This window comes from Ruditapes philippinarum, unplaced genomic scaffold (assembly GCF_026571515.1).
Source record: "Ruditapes philippinarum isolate M1 unplaced genomic scaffold, ASM2657151v2 ctg694_1_1_1_1, whole genome shotgun sequence".
In the NCBI taxonomy this organism is placed as follows: Eukaryota; Metazoa; Mollusca; class Bivalvia; order Venerida; family Veneridae; genus Ruditapes; species Ruditapes philippinarum.
In genome coordinates, this window is record NW_026854267.1 from 1 (window position 1) to 26,448 (window position 26,448).

Consider the following 26,448-nt stretch of genomic DNA (forward strand, 5'->3'; position numbering starts at 1 on the left):
TTTTTCTAGTTTTAACTGACCATTTACTTGACTTATTGTTTGTGAGGAAATTTTATGATCTCTCTGGGTGAAATTGTGAACATTGATAAGTCATGTATTTCACAAATCACTGAAAGTTTATCCCTGATGGAACACTTATTACTAGTATATACATATAAACAGAAAGATTTTTTCAACCATTTTTCTTTTCGAGTTGTTGAACTTGATAACTTGAATATCAGATTGATAATAACTATAATTCCCATATAATGAGCATGTTTTTTCATATGGCCTTATAAGTAGATGGAAATTATCAATGCTTAGTCATTGGTTTAATAGAGGACTTGTTATCTACTACCAGGCTTCTGCTTCTGTCAGTAGTGTACTCTTAAAATTTATTCAACTTTCAAATTATTATTTTAGGGATATAAAGCAGTTTTGGGGTTTTTCGATCTCAACTGAAAACCACTTGAGAAAAAAATACTGGTTTTTAGTACTTTTGATAAACCGTGTTGTAATTGTTCGATATCAATGATAAATCATCCTGAATTAAATCAAATGGCAAATATTGCTCTTTCCTTTGTACTCATCATTTCCACTTGAATATGACATGAACATTTTCAAAAAATTTGCAAAAAGGACATGATTTGGCCTTTCAAGTGATCACCAGCAATATAATGTCATATAAATTTGTCAGCGCAAGCGACCCTCCAGGTGCTTTCAGTGCTTTGATTCTTGTATTGTTTTGGGTTAGGCGCCGTTTTTTAAAAGTATCTCATGTAACGTTTTAATAAACATCCGTGCTCATATATATGTCACGATGCGGTTCTGGAAAAATCATCATATGGTGGCTGATTTTGTTTCCACTAGTGTTTTTTCGCCTCGCGACCCCCCACCCCCCCCCCCCCCCCAACCACTCCAAAGCGAAAAAGTTAATGGCGGGGCGGCGGAGCAAAAACACGCTAATTAGCGAGAGCGCGGGGCGTAATTTAATAAATAAAACTTCGCAATAAAACTTCATTTTATTAAATTGCGTTGCGTAATCATGTGATCTTTTATTAATTTGTCGTGTGTCATGGCTGAAAGGAAACTACATGACGTTATCAGGAGTCGTGTCGGAAACTTACAACGTGTGTTTATTTTTAAAATTAAAGCGTGACATAGAATTATAACGACACGATGGTTTGACATGAGCTGAAATAATACTACGACAGTACGACGTGTTTTCCCGTCATGGTCCTTCGCAAGGCAAAAACTCTATATATTGCTAATCAAAGGTCATATAGCATTTGTAGATTAAGATATAGACATGCTGAAATGGGTTAATTTGTTGTTATATGCCTAGAATCTATTTGTAAAAATGTCAAATTCGGAACACAGATAATGGAGATGGAATCTATTGAACATTTAATATGGGAATGTCAGTTAACACAATTTTCTGGAACAAAATTCAAACATTTTTATTCTCTAAAGGTTATGAAATACCTCTAAACTTAAGACAGGTGTGTTTCGGTATATTAGGTAAACATAACACTGTAAATGTTATCATAATTCTGTGTAAATACTTCATATTTAAAATGAAATATAGCAAAAATATACCCAATGCCATTTCTCTCTTACAGGATTAGAATTGAAAAAGAAATATCATTAATACAAGACAATCTACAAAATTTTGAAGAAAAATGGTCAAATTTCAATAAAACTTAACTTTTACAGACCCCAAAACCACACAATTTAGACATATCATTTGATTTATGCATATACAAATAGAAAAGGAAACGATCTTCAATTCTTATCTCCGTAAAAGGCGTTTAGTCCATTCCTTATATTTTCTCCATTTTTTAAATATATATTTTTTACTAAGTATTAGCTTTGTCAAATATCATTATGAATGTAATTTTTTTCAACTATCTTTTTAATAGGGACATAACTAATCTTTATCTTTTCTCTCTCTCTTTTTTCCTTCTCATTCTTCATTTATCTTTCCTTTCTTTATACACTTTCTTTTCTCTCTTTCATACTTACTTTGCACTTTATAGTACTATCAGTTTTTCTTAGCACTCATTTTCTTCTGTCAAAATCTTTTATAAAAAGATCTTAAGATACAAATATACTTGTCATAATTTGATAACATTGATTTGTACATCAATTATATGTACTATGATTTGAATGTTTGTATATTATGATTGAAAAATAAAAGAGAAAAAAAAAATTCGGAGCACAGGCGCTAGTCACATAATCAAATATTTTACATAACCGGTCTATATATGTATATATCTTATTTTAGTATAGGCCTATAGCCCATATAAAACTTTAAAAAGTTTGTTTCAAGCACCGGGAGAGTGTAGGACTAATTGAACGGGAAGCTTATTACTGTGACACCTATTGTAATCGTAAAAAAGATGGCGGCTGGTTAGATATATTTTCTCTGCAGTATTATTTGGTAAATAGGAGTATTTTGGGTGATTTAAAGATTATTTAAGAAATATTTATCTATGATATTCTTTTTGCTGTCTTTATTTTGACTTTGATTTTATATGCAATATAAAACAACTGAGTACAATTGCGAATAAACATAGTCGTTGCACAATATCAAAAGTTTATACAGGGGCGTAGAAGTGACATAGCGAAGCAGTGGGGTTGCTGGTGCAAGGTTCAATTAAACAGGTTTTTAAAAGGCATTTAAACATGAGTAATGGCGTATATAATCCGAGCAATAGGTGAATCAAAATGCAGTCATGTTACCCTGTACGTCAATGCCCCAGAGTGGGTTATGTAGAAGATGTTTACACATTAACTGATTAAAGCGAAACAAACGGCATTATAACTAGAAAGCGAAACAAAAGGCTTAATAATGCTTAGTGAAAGTTGTAATTACGCACATCATAACGCAAAATAAAAAGCATTTAATAAACATGAATAAAGGCGTTATAACGCGAATCGAAACAACGAAAGACATGACACAAACTAGTTAAATGATAGTAAATCGCAGATTTACTGATTAAAGCGAAACAAAACGCGTAATAATGCAAAATGAAAAGCATAATTATGCAAATTGGAAACCATTATAAAGCAAAACAAAAGGCATTTAAAATAAATAAATTATAACACTAACAAAACAGCGTAGTAACGTGATTCGTGATCAAAAGTCACAACACAAACCAGATTTAAAGCGAAACAAAATGCATTATACTGGTTGGGGACCATCAAAACCAGACGGCCCCGAAAATGCTTAATTTAGTAATTTCTTTGTTTAATGGTTGTCAATCACCTTTTTATCAACTGTGAACAGTAAATACATGTTTCTTTTAAAATTAAGTAAATAACTTTATTTCAACCTCCGTAAATGGTAATATTTTAATGTCTATTTCAAGAATGTTGATATTGAGATTTGGGGGTCATTAAAGCAATGCCTGACCTCATATACCAGCTATAATCATTTGCAGAGTAAACAAAAGAATATCCAAAACTTCAGCATTTGTTGTTGAAATATTGTATATCATGTTAAAAATCAAAAATCAAAACACCCAAGCTTTTATCTGAATTAAAACATGTCATGTACATATCTGTCCAGACACATGGTACTGTAGTGTAGACAATTTAGGTAATTTTGATACCTTCCTTATGGAGCCTTAGATATAAGTGTCTATACAATCAGAAATAAACAAACTAGTTTGTTAGTTAGGAGAAGAACCTAGCTGAACTGTGTCAAATTTGTTGGTCTCTAGGTTAAAAGTTATGTAATCTGTACAGAAAAATGTTCAAAAAGTGTCTGGTTGATGGTCCCCGACTAGTAGTGTAAAACAAAAGGTGTCGCAAAGAGAATCAAAAAGCTTGATAATGCAATTTGAAAGCAGGGCACTCCTTGGGTAGTTTTTGGGACCGTATATGGGTACCAACTACCATTCCCCTCTCAAAATCATAAAAATTATATATTTTTCCCCTATCTAAAAAAAAATCCCCTCCAAATTCTAAAATAAATCAATTTAAAGTAATTTGTTTGCTTTGTTAGTCTAAATTAAAAAAATATACTTGCTATAATTGATTTCAATGGTAGGAAAATTACAAACTATGGTAGGAAATATTGTAATGACTAAATGTGATAAAAATACACTACATACATCATAACATAAAATTTCGAATTTTCCTTTAAACAACACAAAATTCCCCTTCCTTAAGCCCTAGGTTAGGGTATGGGTACCTGTCCCCAAAAGGTGTCTAGTGCCCTGGAAAGGCAGAATTACACAAATCAGAAATCATTAATAAGATTATATTGCGAAACAAAAGGTGTTCTAATGTGAATAAAGGTTTTACAACCTGAATAAAAAGGCGTAATTAATTACTTGATACATAATGTGAAACATAAGGCAAAAAGCGTTATAATTAAAGGCATTTATAATGTGAACAAAAATATCAAGGCGTTATTACCATAAGGTGTTATATTGCTAACCAAATAATGTAATATTACCCAATTGCAAAACACAAGAAAGATGTAGCTTGTCCTCTGACAATCAAAGCCCTCTATTATTGAATGTTATTACTTAGTTATTTATAGACTTTTTCATACTAGGACAAAACAACACTTTAATATGATCAACACAGTTTATCACATAACTTAAGAGGTGTGCAATGAGTCATTCATTTCACTAAATTTGTAAATTGATCTTTTCTCAAAATATCATTTATATGTGTTGTCTAAATAGGCAAATTTTCAAGAAAAAGAGTTACCTACACAGCTAAACACCAACTCCCATTTTATCTTTACAGCATTTTCCTACATTCCTTTTCATTTCAGAATGTATTTTCTATCTACAGTTTATTCAGCTGGAAGAGTCACATGTATTATAAATTCTTATTGATATAAGTATGAATCAGGATCCAGCAATTTTAAGACTAATAAATACTAATAAATCCCTGACATTTGATAATTTAAGTAATCATTGCAGCCCTATTGCCAGTCCATCTGTACTTCATTACTTTGATTCCTTTTTTTGAAAGCAAAGTTAATAGGCACAGATGTTTATGGCTAAGAGCTGACTAAGTGTCTGGAAGATGTTGTACATGTGACTTACATTTTGTTTGAATCATGTTAAATTTGCTAAATGCATGTATGTTGCTCTTTGTATTTAGATTTAATTGTTTTTAATATTTGTGCAGGTAACTGTCATGAAAATGGAGATAATTGACGTTCCCTCCTACTCCATGCATCTACTTGAGCAGTTGAATCTTCTGCGACAAGATCAAATGTTCTGTGATGTCACAATTGCCTGCCAAAACAGCACAATGTTAGTCCACCAGGTTGTTCTAGAGGCCGCCAGCCCATACTTTCATCAATGCATTGAAAAATCTGCATCTGACCAATGCCACATAGACTTTACTCGTTTTGATGAGAAATTGTTAGGAATTGTAATTGATTTCCTATATTCAAGTAAGTTAAAAGTTTCTAGGGATACAGTAGGAAATGTTATGGAAATTTGTGATGAACTGCATCTACAGTCTGCTGTAGACGCATGTAACTTCTTCATAGAATTCGGAAATCAGAAACAACACACGGAAAACGATACTGAAACAGATGTTATTGAAAATGAAACTGCAAAAGGTACTGTCACTGAAAATCCTGTAAGGAAAAAACGTAAAGCAGCAACCATGCATGAAGAGATTTCCCCAAAACTTAATGCAAAAGCCAAAAAGGTAGCCACTGATAAGCCTAAAAGAACAAGGAAAGCATACAAACCAAAACAAAGGAAAGCATCTTCCAGAAAGGTAGTACCTGTTAAGATAACTAGAGCAGCTGAGAAAAATGTGAAAGATGAATTCAATCTTGTTAAAGAAGAAGAAAATAATCTTAATAATAATGGTGATGAAATGGATTCTAATGAAGTTGAAGAAACTTCTGAAGCTATTGTTAAGATAGAAAAAACTGGCTTTGAACCTGAAAATGTGCTGCAAGAAAATGAAGATAATGTTAATGATATAGATGATGAGGATGATGACGAAGATTGTAATGATGATGATAGTGATACTGATGATTATGATAGTAATATTGTTGATGAGTCACAAAATTCTTTGACCGCTGATGATGGTAATATAAAAAGAATTGATGCCGAAGGTAGAGTTTTGAAGAAAAAAGTTAGAAAGAAAAGAGATGATCCAACAGTAAAGAAATCCAAGAAGAGGAGAAGAAAACCTTTTCCATGTTCTATGTGTTCAAAAACTTTGACTAGCAAGAAGAGGCAAATTTTTCATGAGTACAGCAAGCATGGAACACCAATAGATTTCAAGAACATCACATTTGCTGTCAGTCCTTGCAGTGTTGAGGCAAGTTTGATTTCTCTTTATTTTCCTAAAGAAGTACAAGTACTTGTAGACAGTTTGAGGGATAGATTTAATATTGTGAAATTTATACACATAGTAAGGTATAGCCTTTTGTGATCGCTTTTCGTCCGACCGTCGTCCGTCCGTCCGTAAACTTTTGCTTTAAATGACATCTCCTCATAAACCACTGACCCAATTTCATCCAAACTTCACAGGAATGTTCCTTTGGTGGTCATCTTTAAAAATTGTTCAAAGAATTTAATTCCATGCAGAACTCTGGTTGCCATGGCAACCGAAAGAAAAATCTTTAAATATCTTCTTTTAAACAACCCTAAGAGCTAGAGCTTAGATATTTGGCATGAAACATCTTCTAGTGAGTGTCTACCAAGTTTGTTCAAATAAAAGCCCTGGGGTCAAAATCGGCCCCGCCCCAGGGGGTCATTGATTTTCCCTATATGCATATAGTAAAAACTTAAAAAATCTTCTTTTAAAGAACCCAAAGAGCTAGAGCTAAGATATTTGGCATGAAACATCTTCTAGTGAGTGTCTACCAAGTTTGTTCAAATAAAAGCCCTGGGGTCAAAATTGGCCCCACCCCGGGGGGTCATTGATTTTCCCCATATGCATATAGTAAAAACTTAAAAAATCTTCTTTTAAAGAACAGTAAGAGCTAGAGCTTAGATATTTGGCATGAAACATCTTCTAGTGAATCTCTACCAAGTTTGTTCAAATGAAAGCCCTGGGGTCAAAATTGGCCCCGCCCCAGGGGGTCATTGATTTTCCCTATATGCATATAGTAAAAACTTAAAAAATCTTCTTTTAAAGAACCCAAATAGCTAGAGCTAAGATATTAAGCATGAAACATCTTCTAGTGAGTGTCTACCAAGTTTGTTCAAATTAAAGCCCTTGGGTCAAAATTGGCCCCGCCCCGGGGGGTCATTGATTTTCCCTATATGCATATAGTAAAAACTTAAAAAATCTTCTTTTAAAGAACCATAAGAGCTAGAGCTTAGATATTTCGCATGAAACGTTTTCTAGTGAATGTCTACCAAGTTTGTTCAAATAAAAGCCATGGGGTCAAAATTGACCCCGCCCCAGGGGGTCATAGATTTTCCCTATATGCATATAGTAAAAACTTAAAAAATCTTCTTTTAAAGAACCCAAAGAGCAAGAGCTAAGATATTTAGCATGAAACATTTTTTAATGAGTGTCTACCAAGTTTGTTCAAATAAAAGCCCTGGGGTCAAAATTGGCCCCGCCCCAGGGGGTCATTGATTTTCCCTATATGCATATAGTAAAAACTTAAAAAATCTTCTTTTAAAGAACTCAAAGAGCTAGAGCTAAGATATTTAGCATGAAACATGTTCTAATGGGTGTCTACCAAGTATGTTCAAATAAACGCCCTGGGGTCAAAACTGGCCCAGCCTGGGGGGGGGGGTCATTGATTTTCCTTATATGTGTATAGCAAAAACTTAAAAATCTTCTTTGAAAAAACCCAAATAGCTAGAGTTTAGATATTAAGCATAAAACATCTTTTAGTAAATATCTACAAAGTTTGTTCAAATAAAAGCCCGGGGGTCAAAACTGGCCCTGCCCCATGGGTGTCATTGTTTTTAACTATATGTGTATAGTAAAATCTTTAAAAATCTTCTTTTAAAAAACCCAGTGAGCTAGAACTTAGATGTTTAGCATGAAACATCTTCTTATGGGTGTCTACCAAGTCTGTTCAAATAAACAAATAAAAGCCCTTGGGTAAAAATTGGCCCGGGGTTGGGGGGTGGGGGGGCCTATATACAGGTGAGCGACCTCAGGGCCATCATGGCCCTCTTGTTGTTTGATAAATATGAAAGTATATACATTGCATAGTCATATTCCTCTTGTGGCAGGGGTGTTGCCATCAATGGCTGAGGCATGAAAAATGCTGCCACCATTAATCCCTGTGCCATTGTTAGAGGAAACAAAATGTGTCCCAAAAACTGGATTCTAAGTATCTCTATGCTCCAGGAGTGGTTTTGACCCCTGGTTTTGCTTTATGTTTGCATCATCTGGCCAAAATTATCTTTCACAGCGCCATATGACCTACATGTATTCTATGTCGGTGCACATAAAACCACACAAGAGAACATAATCAAAGATGGAAAAATATGTACACAGGACTAAGCTCCTTGGCTGACCAATTGGTTAAAATAGAATAATGGCTCTCCCCTTACATTGACTTCTTTCATGTATGGAAGATATCTAACTCGCAGAAGGTCAGTGGTTCAACTTCTGCAAACAAATAATTTTGGAAGCTCAGTCTTCTATGAGATTGTGTGATGCATTGAGATGCCTGCTTAATGCCAGAATTTTAGTTCATTATGTAATCAATGCTTTTAAGACTTATTAAAATTGTAATATTTTGTTTTCTTGTCAAGAAATATATAATTTATTGAGGTACATACAATTTACTTCTGTGTAAACATGATTTAATCATTTTTATGCCACCGCAGCATCTGCGATGCGGTGGCATATAGCGATTCACCTGTGTGTGTGTGTGTGTGTTTGTGTGTGTGTTTGTGTGTGTGTTATATAGATTATATAGTGAACTTAAAAAATCTTCTTGTGAAAAACCACTAGTCCAATTTCAACCAAACTTGGCAGGATTGTTCCTTGGGTGAAGGGCTTCCAAAGTTGTTCAAAGAATTTCATTCCATGCAGAAATCTGGTTGCCATGGCAACCAAAAGGAATTATAAGAATAAATTTAAAAAATCTTCTTGTAAAGACCCAAAAGGCCTAGAGCTTAGATATTTTGCATAAGGCATTGTCTGGTAGACCTCTAACAAGATTGTTCAAATTATAGCCCTGGGGTCAAAATTGGCCCCGCCCCGGGGGTCATTGATTTTCACTATGTACATATAGTAAAATCTTAAAATACCTTCTTGTAAAAACCCAAAAGGATTAGAGCTTGGATATTTTGCATAAGGCATCGTCTGGTAGACCCTTACCAAGATTGTTCAAATTATAGCCCTTGGGTCAAAATCGGCCCCACCCCGGGGGTCATTGATTTTCACTATATGTACATATAGTAAAAACTTAAAACACCTTCTTGTAAAGAGTCCCAAAAGGCCTAGAGCTTAGATATTTTGCATAAGGCATTGTCTGGTAGACCTCTACCCAGATTGTTCAAATTATAGCCCTGGGGTCAAAATCCACCCGCCCCGGGGGTCATTGGTTTTCCTTATATGTATATATTAAAAACTTATAAAAAATTCTTCTAGCAATTGACAAATGCTAGAGGTTAGATATTTTGCATGAAACATTGTGTAGTAAACCTCTAGCAAGATTGTTCAAATTATAGCCCTGGGGTCAAAATTGCCCCGCCCTGGGGGTCATTGATTTCAATATAAACATATAGTTAAAAATAAAAAAATCTTATTGTCTGAAGGTACAAGGCTTAGAGCTTTAATATTTGTTAAATAATATCATCTTAAGGTACTCTACAAAAATTATTCAAATTTTGCCTCTTGTGTCAAAATTAGCCCCGCCCCCCGGGGGCCATAGGTTTTCCTTATATGTATATAGTAAAAACTTAAAAAATCATCTTCTCTAAATTTACAAAGGCTAGAGTTAAGATATTTTGCATGAAACATTGTGTAGTGAACCTCTTGCAAATTGTTCAAATTATAGCCCTGGGGTCAAAATTGGTTCCGCCCCGGGGGTCATTGATTTTCATTATGTACATATAGTGAAAAAATAAAAAATATTTTTGTCTGAAGGTACAAGGCATAGAGCTTTGATGTTTGATATATAATATCATTTATAGGTCCTCTACCAAAGTTTAAATTTTTCCCCTGGGTCAAAATTGGCCCTGCCCCGGGGCAGTGATTCTCATTATGTACACATATTAAAAACAGAAAATAAAACAAATGTTTTCTGAATGGGAGAAAGCTATAGCTTAGATATTTGACTTGAAATGTTGTTTGGTGGACCTGTATCAAAATTGTTATGAATTAAACCCTTGGGTCAAAATTATGCCTTGCCCAAGGGGACAATGCAGTGACCTACTTCCTTGTCCTTTGATGTACAGCAACGACATTTTGACCATGTGCACAGTTTTAGTTGTAAAATTGAACTTTGATATCAAGTGACCTAGATTTTGATGATGTGACCTACTTTCTTGTCCTTTGATGTACAGCTATGAAATTTGAACCATGCGGTGGCATAGCATTTTTCTCAAATGCAATCTTGTTCTTTTTGCTTTACTTGAGCAATATTCACATTTATGTATTTTGTGCTAATGTTATTATGTCTTATGGTGATTTTGTCACATGCTTGTTCAGACTGCATGGTTCAGTGGCTACATAGTTATAATCCAATCCTTACAGGGTAAAATAAATTTGAATTTGTAGACCAGTCTCCATCTTCTGAGTTTTTATTGGTTAATCTACCGGACACAGTCTATAAAATTGACCAATAGATATGTATTTAATTAATTGACTGGTTTTCAAATTCATTTGAATTAAAGAGAAATAATTTTCTTTTTTTTTTTTAATTGTCAAGTTAGATTAGATTATGTATCTTGAGTAATTTCAGTGGTCATGTTTATAAGCATAAAACGTAAAAAAGGGATAATTTCGTTGTTATGAGTTCCTTCATCTTTATATCAAAGACTGCAAGTTTGTTTGTTTAGGCTAACAAAAAAACTTTCAGGGTTTTTTTTCTTGAAAGGATTGTGTAACATACTTAAAAGTTTTCTATCATATTGATTGAGGGATATTGAACTTAAAGATTAAAATGCAAAGAATAATTCCTATCCATTTTCATGCAAAGTATAAAAATAAATCATGTAAATGACTAAATGAATATTGAGAGAAATTAAATTGTTATTTTCTTATTATTTGCATAAATTCCATAATGAACTTGCTATGGTTTAAGTTTGGACCAGTCCATTCTGATTTTTAAGGTTAATATAAACCCTGCAGCCAATAGCTGCCTTGAAATCTGAGAGTGCAAATATGTGTTAACTCATTTCTACATTTTAGATTAGGCAATAGGGTTGGAAAAGTTAAAAAAAACTTGCATACTGTCTATGTGGAATAACATAGAGTGATGTTAATTATAATTAACTAATTGAAATGAAAACTGCCATTTTCTTTGCATAGTTTTCTATGTAGGAGACAAATTACAATAAAATATTTAAAAAGTTTACTTCAAATTTTCTGGTATGGTATAATTTATGCAATTCCACAACAAATGCAGCCAGTTTACCATTGGGGAAAAAGCAATCTATTTGATATTGGGAATGCTTCTTTGACATGTATATATGTACATATACATTGTACATGTACAAGAAGTAACTTTGTGGGGGAGAAGATGTGTGTACCACTTTAGGGGCACCAAATTACATTAAGAATCCATTTATAATTATAGGGCTGTAACTATGTAGCTGCTAACCCACACAATCTCGACATGCATATGAAAAGTCGTCATGGTAATGCACGGCCACATATTTGTGAATTTTGTGGCAAAGCTTTTAAGTTACCAAACATTTTGGCGACCCATCTCAACATTCACACTGGCTCAAAGTCATGGAAGTGTGACTATTGTGGAGAAAGCTTTAACCAGCAGAGTGGACTGCAAGTAAGTGTTATAATAATTAATAACTTAAGATATTATGAAGATGAGTGCCCGTAAGCACTGTGCATTGTTTTTAGTCATATTATGTTTCTCTGTTGCGGAAATAGATCTATACTTGGGGAATAAAATTATGTTGGTGATAGTCATAGGGGTTTTATGAAACCAGACTGAAGATAAAGGAGTATCCTTATTTCCTGGTCCTGTGGCAGTAACTAGAGAGATTGTGTCCCTATGTCCCTGGACCTGTGACAGTAACCAAAAGTGTGTCCCTGATTCCCTGGGCCTGTGACAGTATTTAAAGGAATGTCCCTGAGCGCATGGACCTGTGGCAGTAACTAAAGGAATGTCCCTGATTCCCTGGGTCTGTGACAGTAACTTAGGGATTGTCCCTGATTCCCTGACATAGTGATAGTAACTTCAGGAATGTCCCTGATTGTAGTGATTCCCTCGCCCTATGACTGTAACTAAAGGAATAATTATCCCTGATTAATCTATGGGCCTAAGACAGTAACTAAAGGAATGTCCCTGATTCCCTGGTTCCATGACAGTAACTTAAGGAATGTCCCTGATTCCCTGGCCCTGTGACAGTAACTTATGGAATGTCTAAGATTTCCTAGCTCTGTTACTTTAACTAAAGGAATGTCTCTGATTGCCTGGTCATGTGACAGTAACTTAGTAATTTGTCCCTGATTCCTGGCCCTGTGACAGTAACTTAAGGAATGTCCATGATTGCCTGGCCCTGTGACAGTAGCTAAAGGAATGTCCCTGATTCCTGGCCCTGTGACAGTAACTTAAGGAATGTTCCTGATTCCCTGGCTCTGATACTCTTTACTAAAGGAATGTCCCTGATTCCCTGGCCCAGTGACAGTAACTTAAGGAATGTCTCAGATTTCCTAGCTCTGTTACTTTAACTAAAGGAATGTCTCTGATTGCCTGGTCATGAGACAGTAACTTAAGGAATGTCGCTGATTCCTGGCCCTGTGACATAAACTTAAGGAATGTCCCTGGTCATGTGGCAGTACCTGAAGGATTGTCCCTGATTCCCTGGTCATATGACAGTAACTGAAGGAATATCCCTGATTCCCAGTTCATGTGAATTTAACTAAAGGAATATACCACAGTTCCTCATTGTACATTGATCATAATAGTCTAAAACACATTTATATGTTTGTATTATACAAAATGTGTGGAAAAAAGTGCTGATTTGCAAGGAAACAAACTAATTTCATACAAACAGGGAATACTTGTAGTTGATTTTAAAATAAAGACTCATTTACAATTGCAGAAAATGTAACATCTTTAACTTTTAATATTGATAAAAAAAGGTAAATTGGTAAAATGACTAATGTAAGTTTGTGCTGAATGCTGTATTAACATCTTAAAAAATGATTTTGACGTAATATTTTATTGATAATTCTTAATTGTAAAATACTGGTAATATGATAGAAAACTGTTGTCTTTATTGTGTTAAAAACATTTAATTTCAGAGCTAAGAAATCCACCTTTTTGCCAAGTTTTGGTGTGAATTGGTGTAGAATTGATTCCTATTTTACATTGAGAAAAAAAGTTTAAAAAGAACATGTATTGTTAGTTTGTGGAATGCCTAGTTTTATTGGTAGTAAGTTAATTGTATTTAAATGTTTGTGAAAATATAGTAAAACACTATTTCATCATTTCTATTTTTAGGTACATGTAAAGCGGTATCACATGGGAGAGTCATCATGGACTGAGATGTGTCACATGTGCTCAGAGAAGTTTCTACAAAAAGCCGACCTGGCCTGGCATCTGTTTAAAGTTCATAAACAACCTCTACCGGACAATTATAAAATGTATGTTTAAAACATTTAAGTTTTTGAATGATACATATGCATTGTATATAGGCTTACTATGGCAACCTCAATGTATAGAACCAGGTCATGACTAACATTCAATCTACACAACTAGCACTGTCTGATACCTGATTCAGTGTTAATATGAATCATGGCTGTGATTGGTTATATTTATATTTGTAGTTAATGCTTTGTTTACTATATTACTGCTGGTATAGACACATAAATGAATCTGTGGAGATTCTATATTATCATACTATAAGGCTTTATTTAAATAAAGAAAGTTTTCTTATGTGTTTTAAACAATTTATACACCCAAGATATAGTAATCAAGAATTTTTTAAGGCTGTACGAACCTTGTCTTACATAAGAACCATGTGTCATAAAAATGTCAATCTGTAACAGAACTTGGGGCGTCCGTGGCCGAGTGGTTAAGGTCGTTGACTTCAAATCACTTGCCCCTCACCGCTGTGGGTTCAAATCCCGACAGGGACTTTGGATTCTTTCATGTGAGGAAGCTATCCAGCTAGCTTACGGAACGTCGGTGGTTCTACTCAGGTGCCCGTTCGTGCCTGAAATAATGCACGAAAGGGCACCTGAGGTCTTCCTCCACCAGTAAAGCTGGAACGTCACGATATGACCTATACTGTGTCGATGTGACGTAAAACCCAAAACAAACAAACAAACTGTAAGAGAACTTCAGTGGAGAATTTAATAGCATAAGATACTTTCCTGCTTAAGGCATGAGATAAAAGTGTAGTCAGAGCTCTGTCATTATGAGTTGTTTTTTTAGATCAAAACCATCCAGCTAGTTTGCAGAAGACTTTTAGTTCTCCTAAAGTTAACACTTTTGACTAAAAATAATGCAAGATGCATCAAGGTTCTTCTTTGTAAAAACTGGAAAGTCAGTTGCATTGAATTATAAAATCCAACAAAATCAAATTATCTAATATGATGATATTTTTCAAGTGATGAAGCTGTTTTGGTATTTAAGTTGACACTGTTTTGGCATGAGCCTATCTGAGAGATTGCTTAATCATTGTTTTTTTCTCTAAACAGATGTAGCCATTAAAGGTGCCATAATGCTCTGAATTAGATTTGATGTGACTTTAAGACAAAATTACATTTTGACTCTTTTTATTTTTAATATTATCTCAGGTATGTGTGTGATATTTGTGGATTTAGTACCATGAAGTCTCAACAGTTAAAACAACATAGAGAGCGACATGATGGTAGGAACTACTTATTTATATCTGATCATTTAACCCCTCACAGTCCTGGGTTCCAATCCTTTTAGGGATGTTTGAATTCTTTGGTTTATGCTAGCTGTCAAACTAGTTTAGTAAATTGGTTTCAAAGCAGTATTGTCGCCTTGTGGCTGAGGGGTTGCCTTTATCAGTTGAGGCGTCAGAATTGTAGCCAGAGTTAAACCCTGCGTGAATGCAAGAAGGGATTAAATGGGTTCGAATTATTCAAGTATATGCATGTCTTAGCTCCAGCCGGTGGGCTGGTTTTGACCGTCACCCCTGATGTTGTTTCAAGTTTGTAACATCCATAGTTAGGCAAAATCATCTTTCCAGTTTCGCATAGTATGGCCTAAACTGTGTTGGTTAGTGGTTCTTCTCAGGTGATTATTTGTGCCTGAAATAATGCACAGAAGGGCACATGAGGTCGTCCTCAACCCATAAAGCTAGAATGTCACCTTATGACCTTTGTTGTGTTGGTATGACATAAAAACCACACAACAAAAAAATGATAAGCAACAAAAAAATGATAACAATACTTACAAATTTTCAATATATTACTTGATTTATTTTGAAGGTATAAAGAATTTCATCTGCTCAATTTGCTCAAAAGGCTGCAGTACAAAGAGTGAACTTAGGAGACATGTTAGCTTTCATGGAGGTAAGTACAGTTTTAATATCATCTATTATAATAATAAACATTTTTCTTAAATTCTGATGTCATGCAGTTACAGGGTGCAGTTTTGAGTGTAATTTTAGGATTTCATATCACTGACTCCATGACAGTATGTGAGCAGTATCTGAGAAAGAACAGATTAATTTTGGCACAATGCCAATATTCATAGATTCTGTTGAGTATTTTTTGTTGGAGACGTTGGAGACATAATATTAACCATTTTTGTTGTCATCCGGTGGTTGTTCTTATTCATATGGAAATATTTACTGTACCTTATAAAATTATTAATAAAAACGATAGCCATTTTAAATAGAGAGTAAGCTATCACGTCTTACACATAGTATCCCTATCAGGGATTTATTATCCAGTCAAGTTCACATTTTTGCCGATACAATGTTTGACAAGACAAAATTTACCGAACTGTACGCAGCCATGTCATCTAAAATTTGTTACAAAAGAAGTTATAAAACAGAAGTCATGTTTAACAAATTATATAATAACAATGTATAATTTCAGAGAAGAAATACAAGTGCAATTTTGAGGGATGTGCCTATGCCTGTACAGACAATATAGGTCTTGATAAACATATTAAACTTATGCATACTCACAAGGTAAGTTGATGCGTATATTTTACACTTACTTATCTGAAAATATATATGGCAGTACTCATTGACCTGACCAGTCTTGAGTTTGGAATAGTTCATTAATAATTCAATAGATTGTGGTAGGGAATGTTATAATTGATCAGGCATGGTATTGAGCCCAATAAGACTGCAAAGATGTCCAGGCATTGGATAGTTCTTTTCTATTCACATTACTTACTAAGTGGGACCACCTGTCCCTTACTGCCTATATGTTTGAATTCTGTCTGGAATTTTGGAGTTTTTAATATTTTACTTGGAAATCGCAATATGACCTGAACCTTGCTGTGGTTTTTCCTTAAAACTCTGATGAGGACACTGTTTTGTCTTTCTTACATTTATAGCAAGATCACTATTTATTTGATTATGCTTGTAACATGTTACAAATAAAGGGGCTGACTCACTATTGCATATGACAATAACATATACTAGTCTATCAGAAAAAAAAATGAAAAATTGCTCTAATGCAGAATTACACATATGATTTGGACTTAAATGTACATTCAAACAAGAATAGACCAGAAACATTTTCTGAATATTTTCAAAATTTTTCTGTGTACACACCAGTATAAATCGTATGTTATACATACGCTCATATATGCTAGACATAAGCTGAATAGGCAAAACTTTTAAAGTTGTTACACACTAACTATATGCTGATATGAGCTTAACTACGATGAAATAAGTTAACATATGCAAATGTATTTTACACGCTGGCTATACATCAGTTGTACCTTACATACACACTATTCATACGTTATCAATAAGAACTTTATGGACAGCCTTCGAAAATGCTGTTCTTATGGCACAAATATTGTTAATTATAGAACTTTTAAGAAAACTTTGCATACACAGTGTTTTATACTAATTAATATATTATATTAATATTTGTATAAACTTGTTTTTTTTAATCTTCAGGATTTTAAGCCCTATGCCTGCCCAGTGTGTCAGTACAGGACTGGAGTTAAAGGAAACGTTGACAAACATATACGTACAGTTCACGACCTTATCGTTGTAACTAAACATACTGTCAATTTGAAAATGAAGTATTCCAATTTTGACTCCGGTGATGTCATTACCAAAGATGGCCGACTAGTAGCCTCATCAAAGGAACGGAAAGCCTTACAACAAGTTCCGACAATTGACAAGGAAATAGGTCAAGATGGGAATATGTCGATGAACAATGCCAATAATCTTACGTATGCCGATTACAAAGTGAAAGAAACTGCCGATAACACATACTCTTCAATAAAAAAATCGAAAAGGCATAAAAGTTACATGGATCCGCCCAATATTTCTGACCTCGATGACAAACATTCAATTCCGACGGTAGTAAACGATCAAACTGACACATCAAAAATGGAGACGATAATTCATGACTTACCTCCCTTGTCCAATTATGTGTACATTCACGGAGACCTTTCTCGTGCCCAAGATCTCACAGTCTCTGGAATTAATCCAGCAGATGCAGGGTCGCTTTATAACATAGGAAATGCTGAAATGTACTTGCAGAATAAATATTAGTGTCATAAAAGTTAACCTGTAACCTGCTGAATTCCTTAAACTGACTTGTCGAACTTCCTATTTGGAATTATCCGATATCATTTTAGGTTATCAAGGTGAAAAGGAAGTTAGTTTGTCGACAGTGTAGATGCTGGTCAGACTCTACAGAAGTTCAGGCTGCCCTGGCTGTATACTGATGGCAAAGGCTTATCACCTTGCTGGTTAAAATATTAAGCAAAGCTTTAGGTGTAAAAACTAACAACTTATTGAAGGTCACGTGAGATAAACAGTGCTATTATACATCATGTTTATCATCATTTTTGATACTTTCAGATTTGAATTTTTTTATGCTCACCAAAAACGTACGATGAAGCATATAATGGTCAGTTTGTCTTTCTGTCCCTCCATCCTTCCCTCTGTCAGCTTTTTATCCCTCCATTCTCCCATCATTCATTCATAATAATCATTCCCCAAAGTATCTTCCTGCGTTGATTCATATCTATAAATATTTGATGAGTAGGCACCCTTCAAAATCAGGGAGGGTTACAATGGTCATAAAGGCTAAAAATAGATTTTCCCATATATTTCCTCATAGTAAGGTCATTTTTTTACCTTTGTCATAATCAGAAAGCACCTCTTTGATAAAACTGATTTTTTTGTTTTTTAGTGCATTTTGATCAAGTCATAAAAAATGCAATGGTTAAGTGAAAATTGGGTTGTCATAACATACTTCTGTTGCCAATAGTCAACCATTCGCGCAACTAGATTTTGTTAACCTTCTTTTATACTTACTTTGTTAATGTTCATTTTTTCTTTGTTTTCATTTTATTCATTTAGTCTTATTTTGTTACATGATGTTTTTACAGTTTTAACACAGATTGTTAACTTTGCTTTCTAGCTTCACTTCTTTATTTCTGTGTTCATAAAATTTTTATGCAAAGCATTTTGCCATGTTTGTGTATAATGTCGGTTTTTAAAGTATTTTAGATAGTATTTATTAATATTTTAGTTATAATTTATGTAATTTTAGTTACGATCCATGCCAGATACACAGGCTGGCCTGATTTTATACCGGTTATATATTGTCACCTTAGTGCAGTATCGGGTTAAGTCCTTATAAATTTAATAAGAGTTAACCAGTTATTGCACCAAGGTGATGATATGTAACTCTATCTGCTGGTAGAATCCAAATAGTCCTATAGGATGTCTTAATATTTTAGAATACTATTTGTTATCCTTCTATAAAGTTTTAGCTAAATGAACATTTTTAGATGTTATTTACATATCATTTATTTTCTATTGCCCTATTAGTTAATGTTGTTTTTTTTTATCCAAAATGGAGAATCATGTGATCTGAAAAAGAGAGAAGAGTATTTCATAGGGATCAAAACTTTAAAAGAAAAGTTGGAAAACACCAAATAACTGGAATATTTGTATTATAATATTTCAAAATATACTATACTTTTACTGCAGAAACTGTTATTGAAATCTTGGAAATTTTTACTGAATATGTTTGAATAAGAAAATGCACAACCTATGTTTGGGAAGCTGCATTCCCTATTACAGATGAAGTTAGTTTGGTCCTTTCTTAAAAGACTGCCTTTTAATGATGCCATGTATTCATTTACTTAGTGTGTAGAGATAAAAAAACCCTCCTCTGTGTGTACTCAAAAGTTATTTATTTTACATTTAAAATGAGACTGCATTGAAATTATCATTATTTTCAAATATAAAATTTGAACACAATATAAAAGTTACCGTACATATCCTAATTATATGTAAATTGCTCCCTTTTTTACAGTTTTCTAATTTATTACAGCTAATTAGTTAGCACAAAATGGTTTTATAACCTGGAGAATTAGACAGGCCTGGATTATAATATAGATTTTATTACAATATTATCTTTACCTAGTTTGTGAGATATAGATCCGCATTTGCCTTTTTCTCTCCCTATGTTACTGTCATTTCAGGTCACTTGATTGTCCATATTTATTTTAGTCAGATTTTAGAAACTTACCATTTAAAGATTTTGAGATAAAATTTTTATTGATGATTTTTTTTTTGCAAGAAATGAAATATAATATATGTGATATAAATGAGGAATAAAAAAATGAAAAATTCACTTTTTGTCCTTTTTATTAGAATGTTTGAAATAGTGTTTGCATGATGGAAATGCCACTGACAGACAGGCAGGTGGCTTCAGCTTTGTCTGGTCCAAATCTTCTCAAGCATGATGAGATTGAAGTATTTCTTGATATAAATGGTAAGCACAATGAGACAGTGTTGCAAGCTTGAACCTGTACTCGAGGTCAAAGGTCAAGTTCGAAACTGAACATCAAGCTAAACTTATACAAATATACATAACATAGAGGGATTTTATATCACTTGGCACAAATGTTCATCATTGCGGGTTTGAGTAGTACAAACAAAATGCGTGTCCCTGTGGTCAATGTCACATTAAGAGGTGAAAGGATAGATGAAATGTGTGTATGGACAATGTAGTAGTTTCAAACTGACTGATTATAACTTGACATGCAGCATAATCTAGATCAATGACAAGGTGAAGGTCACCACTAAATAAATGTAAAGATTTTGTCCATGGTATAGCTTCTACAAACATGGAAGGATCTTACCTAATATTATTTGATGCAAATGACAAAGTGTTGCACAGGTAAACCAGGTCTCTATGTCAAAGGTCAAGGTCACATTTAAAGGTCAGAAGAACACCATCCAACTTGTACATGCATTGAGGAAATGTTAAATAACTTTTCACAAATGTTCACATTATTAAGCATAGAAATGAAGTGTTGTGGCAAAAGTAAGGTTCCTGTGGTCAAGGTCACATGCTCATATTCACTAAATGCTCACTATTCTGAGTCCTAGATGACTGGCATATTTTGTGACAATGGCGCTCATGTTTATTTTAAGAACCAGTTTGGCTAAAGAGTCGCCAGATTACACGGAAAGTATCTGTATAACCCGCCCATTAAGGCACAAGAAGATTTTATTTCGAGAAAGGACTCGGACTTGTCACCAGGCATATTTTGAAGAGCATAAAGTGGTGATAATTTGCCTCTGTGTAAATTCCACTGAGTATTAGTTAAATAAGATCTTGAACGAGTAGGTCACTGTTCAACGGCGAACGAGGCCAGGAACATACAGTGACATTTGGCAATAATGAAGTGGGTTGCCCTGAAAAAGGGCTGTTGGTACCAAGCAAAGGACGTCACTGCGTACAAGGACTCGTACACTTCCACTCCCCTCCAAATAAAGTCAAGACATTAGCAGCCGTTTCGATAAGAGTATCGTCTATGCTTGTGTTGTCTGCTTAACATCTGATTCGTCTCGTATTTGTCCGTATTGTCTCATTCGTTACTCCTACTGCCTTGTGAATTTCCGGCGTGCATTTTCCGAGGGTACGAGAGAGCAATTACTGAATAATGAATTTGACTTTTTATTTTAGCATCTTTCTGTGCATGACAAAAAATTATTATTTTTCAACCGATCGAACAAGATGACACAAAATGACGGTTAATATTAAGCATTTGCACTAGCAAATAATAAATTGAGAAACACTTATTTGAATTATAAGAACAAGTTCATATCTATTCACGCAACAGATTGATTATTGATTTAATTGATCCTGGAATTGTCTTTGGGGTTTTGTCAAAATAATTATGTTATAATTTCTTGCCCAGGTAACATTGAATTATGGTGATCGTCCATTTACAATATTTTTTTAAATTTTCTTTTGAAATATGTTTGTACTTGTATATTAAAGATTTAAAAGAGCCATTTTCAAGAGCCATTAATCATTATGAATAATTGGGAACTCGCACAAAAAACAAAGATTAATTGTCTGTGAATTAGCTAAACATATATTTGCATAATATATATTTCAAAAGATTGCGTTTTCAATGATGACCGACCAATAATTGATTATGAAAAATGTTAAAGATAGAATATGAAAAATGCCTCTAACATAAAAAGACTGCCCCGCTCTTTTTATCACTTTAAAAATGTATTCTAATTAATATGTATTATTGATGTATATTAAAAAAGGGCTTTTTGCAATAATAATCAGATTTTGCACAACGTCAATAAAGTCGCCAGAGGCTTCCGGAAGAAGGGTTGAAATGTACCTACACGTAGAGGCTCGCATACTATTATTTTATTCAGTATTGAACTTATACTCATTCATCCTCTAGATATTACCCCTTCTACAGGGAGATGAGATTTATTTGAAAACAATTATCAGGACAGTGTCTTTGGTTGTATTTTTGCTCGCGCTTATTTAAATTTCTGGTAGAAGTGCAAAAATGCAATTGCCACTCAAATGAATATACATGTATATAAAGAAAATTCTATTTGAAAGACCCTGATATAATTGAATTTTAAGTGCACGCAATGACCTGTAATGGATTTTGTTTATTCATTACCATGCGGTATACCTTACAACAAAAACCAAAAACAACAAATATAGGTAAAAATAAAAAATCATAATGTTACCATAATTAAGACAATATGACGATAATGACATAATTATTATGGTATACTTATGTTGTATAACTTTTACCCAGAGTGCATCACAAATGTTTCGTCACCTAGGATACCGTTGACAACTAGGCCGTCATGTACATTTCGTAAAACGCAAGTATATTAAATCATTAAAAACAGTGTTACATGTATAATACATATAAATATACATGTAAGATAATTGTTGTTTGTAATATACTGTCATGTTAATGTTAAATAATTATTGGTTTGTTTATTGTATGAATGTTACCTCTACTATTTGGAGTGGGCACTATATAAGCTAGTAAGTTCTGAATGTAGTTACCAGAGGTCCACTGAGTGGTGCATTGAAGGTATGGACAAATATTTTTGTAATAATATTTTTTTTTTGTTAAATATTTTTTTTCTTTTTTATTTCATTCTTTTTCGGATAACAAGAATTACTGCAATTTTGTTTCTTTTTTATTGAGTATTGTAAAAATAGTTACTTTTCATTTACAATGGTAAAAGATCGACATAAAATTATAAAATTATCGAGGACTTAACAAGCTCACCTTGAAATATATTTAACGCATAGATGAATTAAGTAACCATAATTATATAGATATTGGTAGACTTTTTTCAAATTGTATTTTGTTGTGTACCGTCAGTAAAGCATCTTTTTCTTTGGTTGTTGTTATTTTACAGTAAATATATTTACAATACAGTTATAACATACTTTTGCTTTCTCGTATAAATTAAGATACTAAATAGCGTTAAAAAAAGCTCAGCGACAGTGCGCAGTTACTTGACTCGGAAGCATTCACACATATATTCAACGCATCATTTTTCTTTATTTATCAAAAGCTAAAAAAAAACGCATCCGTATAGTAATTTTGCTTTGAAGTTTTATTTTTAATGGCGAAACTTAATAATATATGTATAATATTTTGCAGGATTTAGAGAGGTTTCACGGAGTGATACAATAAATAACAATGGGTGTTTATATGCTAATTTCTGTCGTAACAGTAGCTTGTTTCGTAATGGTCAAAGGTACGTGCATTTTATATTTTGAATTGTATTTAATTTTTGTTTATTTATTAACTTATTTTTAACCCTTAAACCTTAAACCGCCGGTAAAGTCATACAAGGCTCCATACTGACGTTAGCTTAATTTTGATTTTTTTTTTATCTAACGCACTGTTCAAAATTCAAAATTAACGAATCAATTACACAAATCATCATGAACCATTACGCAACGAAACAATGTACATAGAATGACCATCACCAGCATACGCTCGCCGGTTCATTTCATAATAATATAATAAGTTATACATGCACATTAATAATGTTGAGTTTACAAAAGAAAACTAAAGGTAAATAAATGTATTATTGTAATGTTTTACAACACATCGAGTTAACAAAATGATAACAAAAATCATCTTACAGAAGGTCACTTTCCGCCAAATTTTCTTGTATGTATTGCTCTTGTCCTTCGCCATATATTAAAAGAAAATATTGGAACATGCTTTTAAATATACATTGTAAATGTTTAAGCACTGCCTAACACATTTTCGAGTTGATTTTATTGCCTAATCTTATTTGAGTTGATGCTAACCGCTAAATACTGTATTAATAAAATTTGACAAACGAATATTTTGCATAATTTACTCCAAACATACTAGTATTTACAGAATTGTGTCCAAATACACTGGCAACTATGGATGATTCTTTTAAGGTTATTTGTAAATTAATAACAAGTATGTTTTAAAGTAATTCATTGCACGCTCTTGCAGGTTCCTTCGTAAATGGACGGTTTGACAGCAATTATGCAGATAATGGGTTTGACGACTCGGGGAGTTTTCTTGGAGGTATGGATTTTCTTTGGCTTTAAAAGTGCAAAAGTTGAAAGTAGATCTTAAGAAGGTATAACGTAACTATTATAATAATCCGAAGTTTGACGGAAAGAGCCGGGAAGATGCGATTGCAATAAGTTGTTGAAAGGGAATCGGGGTGCTTTAATCGTATGCTCTTAATACTTAGTCCGGGCGTCAAACTTTACATTACTTCTAATGTAATGCCTCTTCAGACTCAGTGGTTATTTATGAACAAGAAGGAGAATAACGTTTATTTATCACCTATACTGTTTATGCAGACAGTCAAGTCAATAACAAATACGCAAGACTTAGTGTGCAAACTGTAAGCTAATTAAGAATTAAATAATTGCTATGCAACTTATGTTGAACTTTTATTATATTACAGGCGGTAGCGGAGGAATTGGAGGAGGAATTGGGGGTGGACTCTCTGGTGGTATGATAGGAGGTGGAATGAGCCATAAATTCGGCGGAGGATCTGGTATCGGTGGAGGTATCGGTGGTGGTATTGGTAGCGGTATCGGTGGTGGTATCGGTAGCGGTATCGGTGGTGGTATCGGTGGAGGTATTGGAGGAATTCAACAAGGACGTGGAGGCGGTTTTGGTGGAATGCAAAAGGGATTTGGCGGCGGTATGGGCGGTATTGGCGGAATCCAGCAAGGATTTGGTGGCAGTTTAGGCGGTGCTGGTGGACTTCAGCAAGGAATTGGCGGCAGATTCGGTGGAATGCATAAAGGATTTAGCGGTGGCATCGGTGGAATGCAGCAAGGATTCGGTGGTATTGGTGGACTTCAGCAAGGAATTGGCGGTGGCATCGGAGGAATGCATAAAGGATTTGGAGGCAGTATGGGTGGTATTGGTGGCATCCAACAAGGCTTTGGTGGTATTGGTGGGCTTCAGCAAGGAATTGGTGGTGGTTTGGGTGGAGGATTAGGTGGAATGCATAAAGGATTCGGTGGTGGCATTGGCGGTATCGGTGGAATGCAGCAAGGATTATCTGGTAAGCATATGCTGTTTGTTGTCAAGATCTAAATTTTGTGATTTGAAGTCTGCAGTTGGTTCCTAAGGACTGGTGTTGAAAAAAAAGTTTTATTATTGGTAAATGTGGTCTAGTATTTATGACTGTCTTCAAGAAAACCGATTTACAATTATTTGCATGTCTTATTTAAAAGTACTTAAGGAATCAAAAATACTGAGTTTATATGTACATGTACATGTAATTATTTGAAAACGAATCTTATTTCACAATACAACTTATTTTCGAAATTGATTATCTTTCTACAACTAGGTGGCTTTATTGGAGGTCGACACGGAAAATTTGGCGGCGGACAAATGTCAGCAGGGCTCGGAGGATTTTCCATGGGAACTAGCAGTTTGGGCGGTATGGGTGGAATCATGGGTGGCGGAAGAAGGTCATGGAGTAAGTAATAATGCTTTATCGTGTTTTTGTTTTCTTTTTCACCCCACAAAGTTATCTCCCTTCTATCATTTGCAAATGGGGTAACTTAACTATAAGGGAAGTAATCGTTGTGTGCAGATTTACTCTAATTTCCAGAAAAGTTGGCGTGTAAACCAAACAACTTACATGGAATAATATTAAAACATTAACATTGAGTTAATAAAATATACGGTGTAATGGTCAAAATATATATAAATGAAGTATAAAAATGGTGCAATTGTCTGTGAACGATTTTGTTGCAAAATGTTAACAAAATGCCTTTTGTTGATTAAAATATTTTTGTTATTTTTCTTTTCAGAAATGTACTGAGATTGAGAGTAGACATTTTGACTGCGAGCAATTCGCATTTTTGATTTTTGGTTCGGCGTGAAGTCACGTGACATTTGCAGACGGTTTTATGACGGAAGCGGCAGACGACATTTTTAAATGATAACAACATCGTGTATTGAATTGTTTTATGTTTATATACTTATTACTGTAAAAATGACAACACTTAATGTTATCATTCTGCTCGATATTTGAATAAAGATAAATGCATTAAATAATTTTTTGTTTTTCGTTGCTTTTTCCTCATTCTTACTGTTGACAAAGAGGCAATCTTTAGTACATTAAACGAAGCAAATTTTTTACGCCCAAAGAAATAATTCCGCATCTTAATTCCTAAATAACAAATGCTAGTCTCGATTGACGATGTTATAGTTTATCGATATGCCACGTGTTTAAAGGCACATTATTCCTCAGAAATGAATATATTTTTCACTGTGTAGATAAATTGAGTTGTTCATAATTAGTTAATACATGAGAGATAATCATCAAT

At 33.9% G+C, this 26,448-nt stretch overlaps 2 protein-coding genes across 2 annotated transcripts; both read left to right on the forward strand.

Moving 5' to 3' along the window:
* The first annotated feature begins 2,365 nt into the window (after nt 1-2,365).
* Nucleotides 2,366-19,924, forward strand: LOC132739588 (zinc finger protein 62-like). Its single transcript, XM_060727322.1, has 8 exons — nt 2,366-2,422; nt 5,137-6,297; nt 11,705-11,914; nt 13,598-13,740; nt 14,899-14,972; nt 15,562-15,645; nt 16,177-16,271; nt 17,220-19,924. The coding sequence occupies exons 2-8, from the start codon at nt 5,146-5,148 to the stop codon at nt 17,823-17,825; spliced, it is 2,364 nt and encodes a 787-aa protein (XP_060583305.1). The 5' UTR covers nt 2,366-2,422; nt 5,137-5,145; the 3' UTR covers nt 17,826-19,924.
* A 3,324-nt stretch (nt 19,925-23,248) lies between these two features.
* LOC132739586 (uncharacterized) lies at nt 23,249-26,159 on the forward strand. Its single transcript, XM_060727321.1, has 5 exons — nt 23,249-23,351; nt 24,095-24,169; nt 24,561-25,172; nt 25,461-25,592; nt 25,930-26,159. The coding sequence occupies exons 1-5, from the start codon at nt 23,294-23,296 to the stop codon at nt 25,938-25,940; spliced, it is 888 nt and encodes a 295-aa protein (XP_060583304.1). The 5' UTR covers nt 23,249-23,293; the 3' UTR covers nt 25,941-26,159.
* The last annotated feature ends 289 nt before the right edge of the window (nt 26,160-26,448 follow it).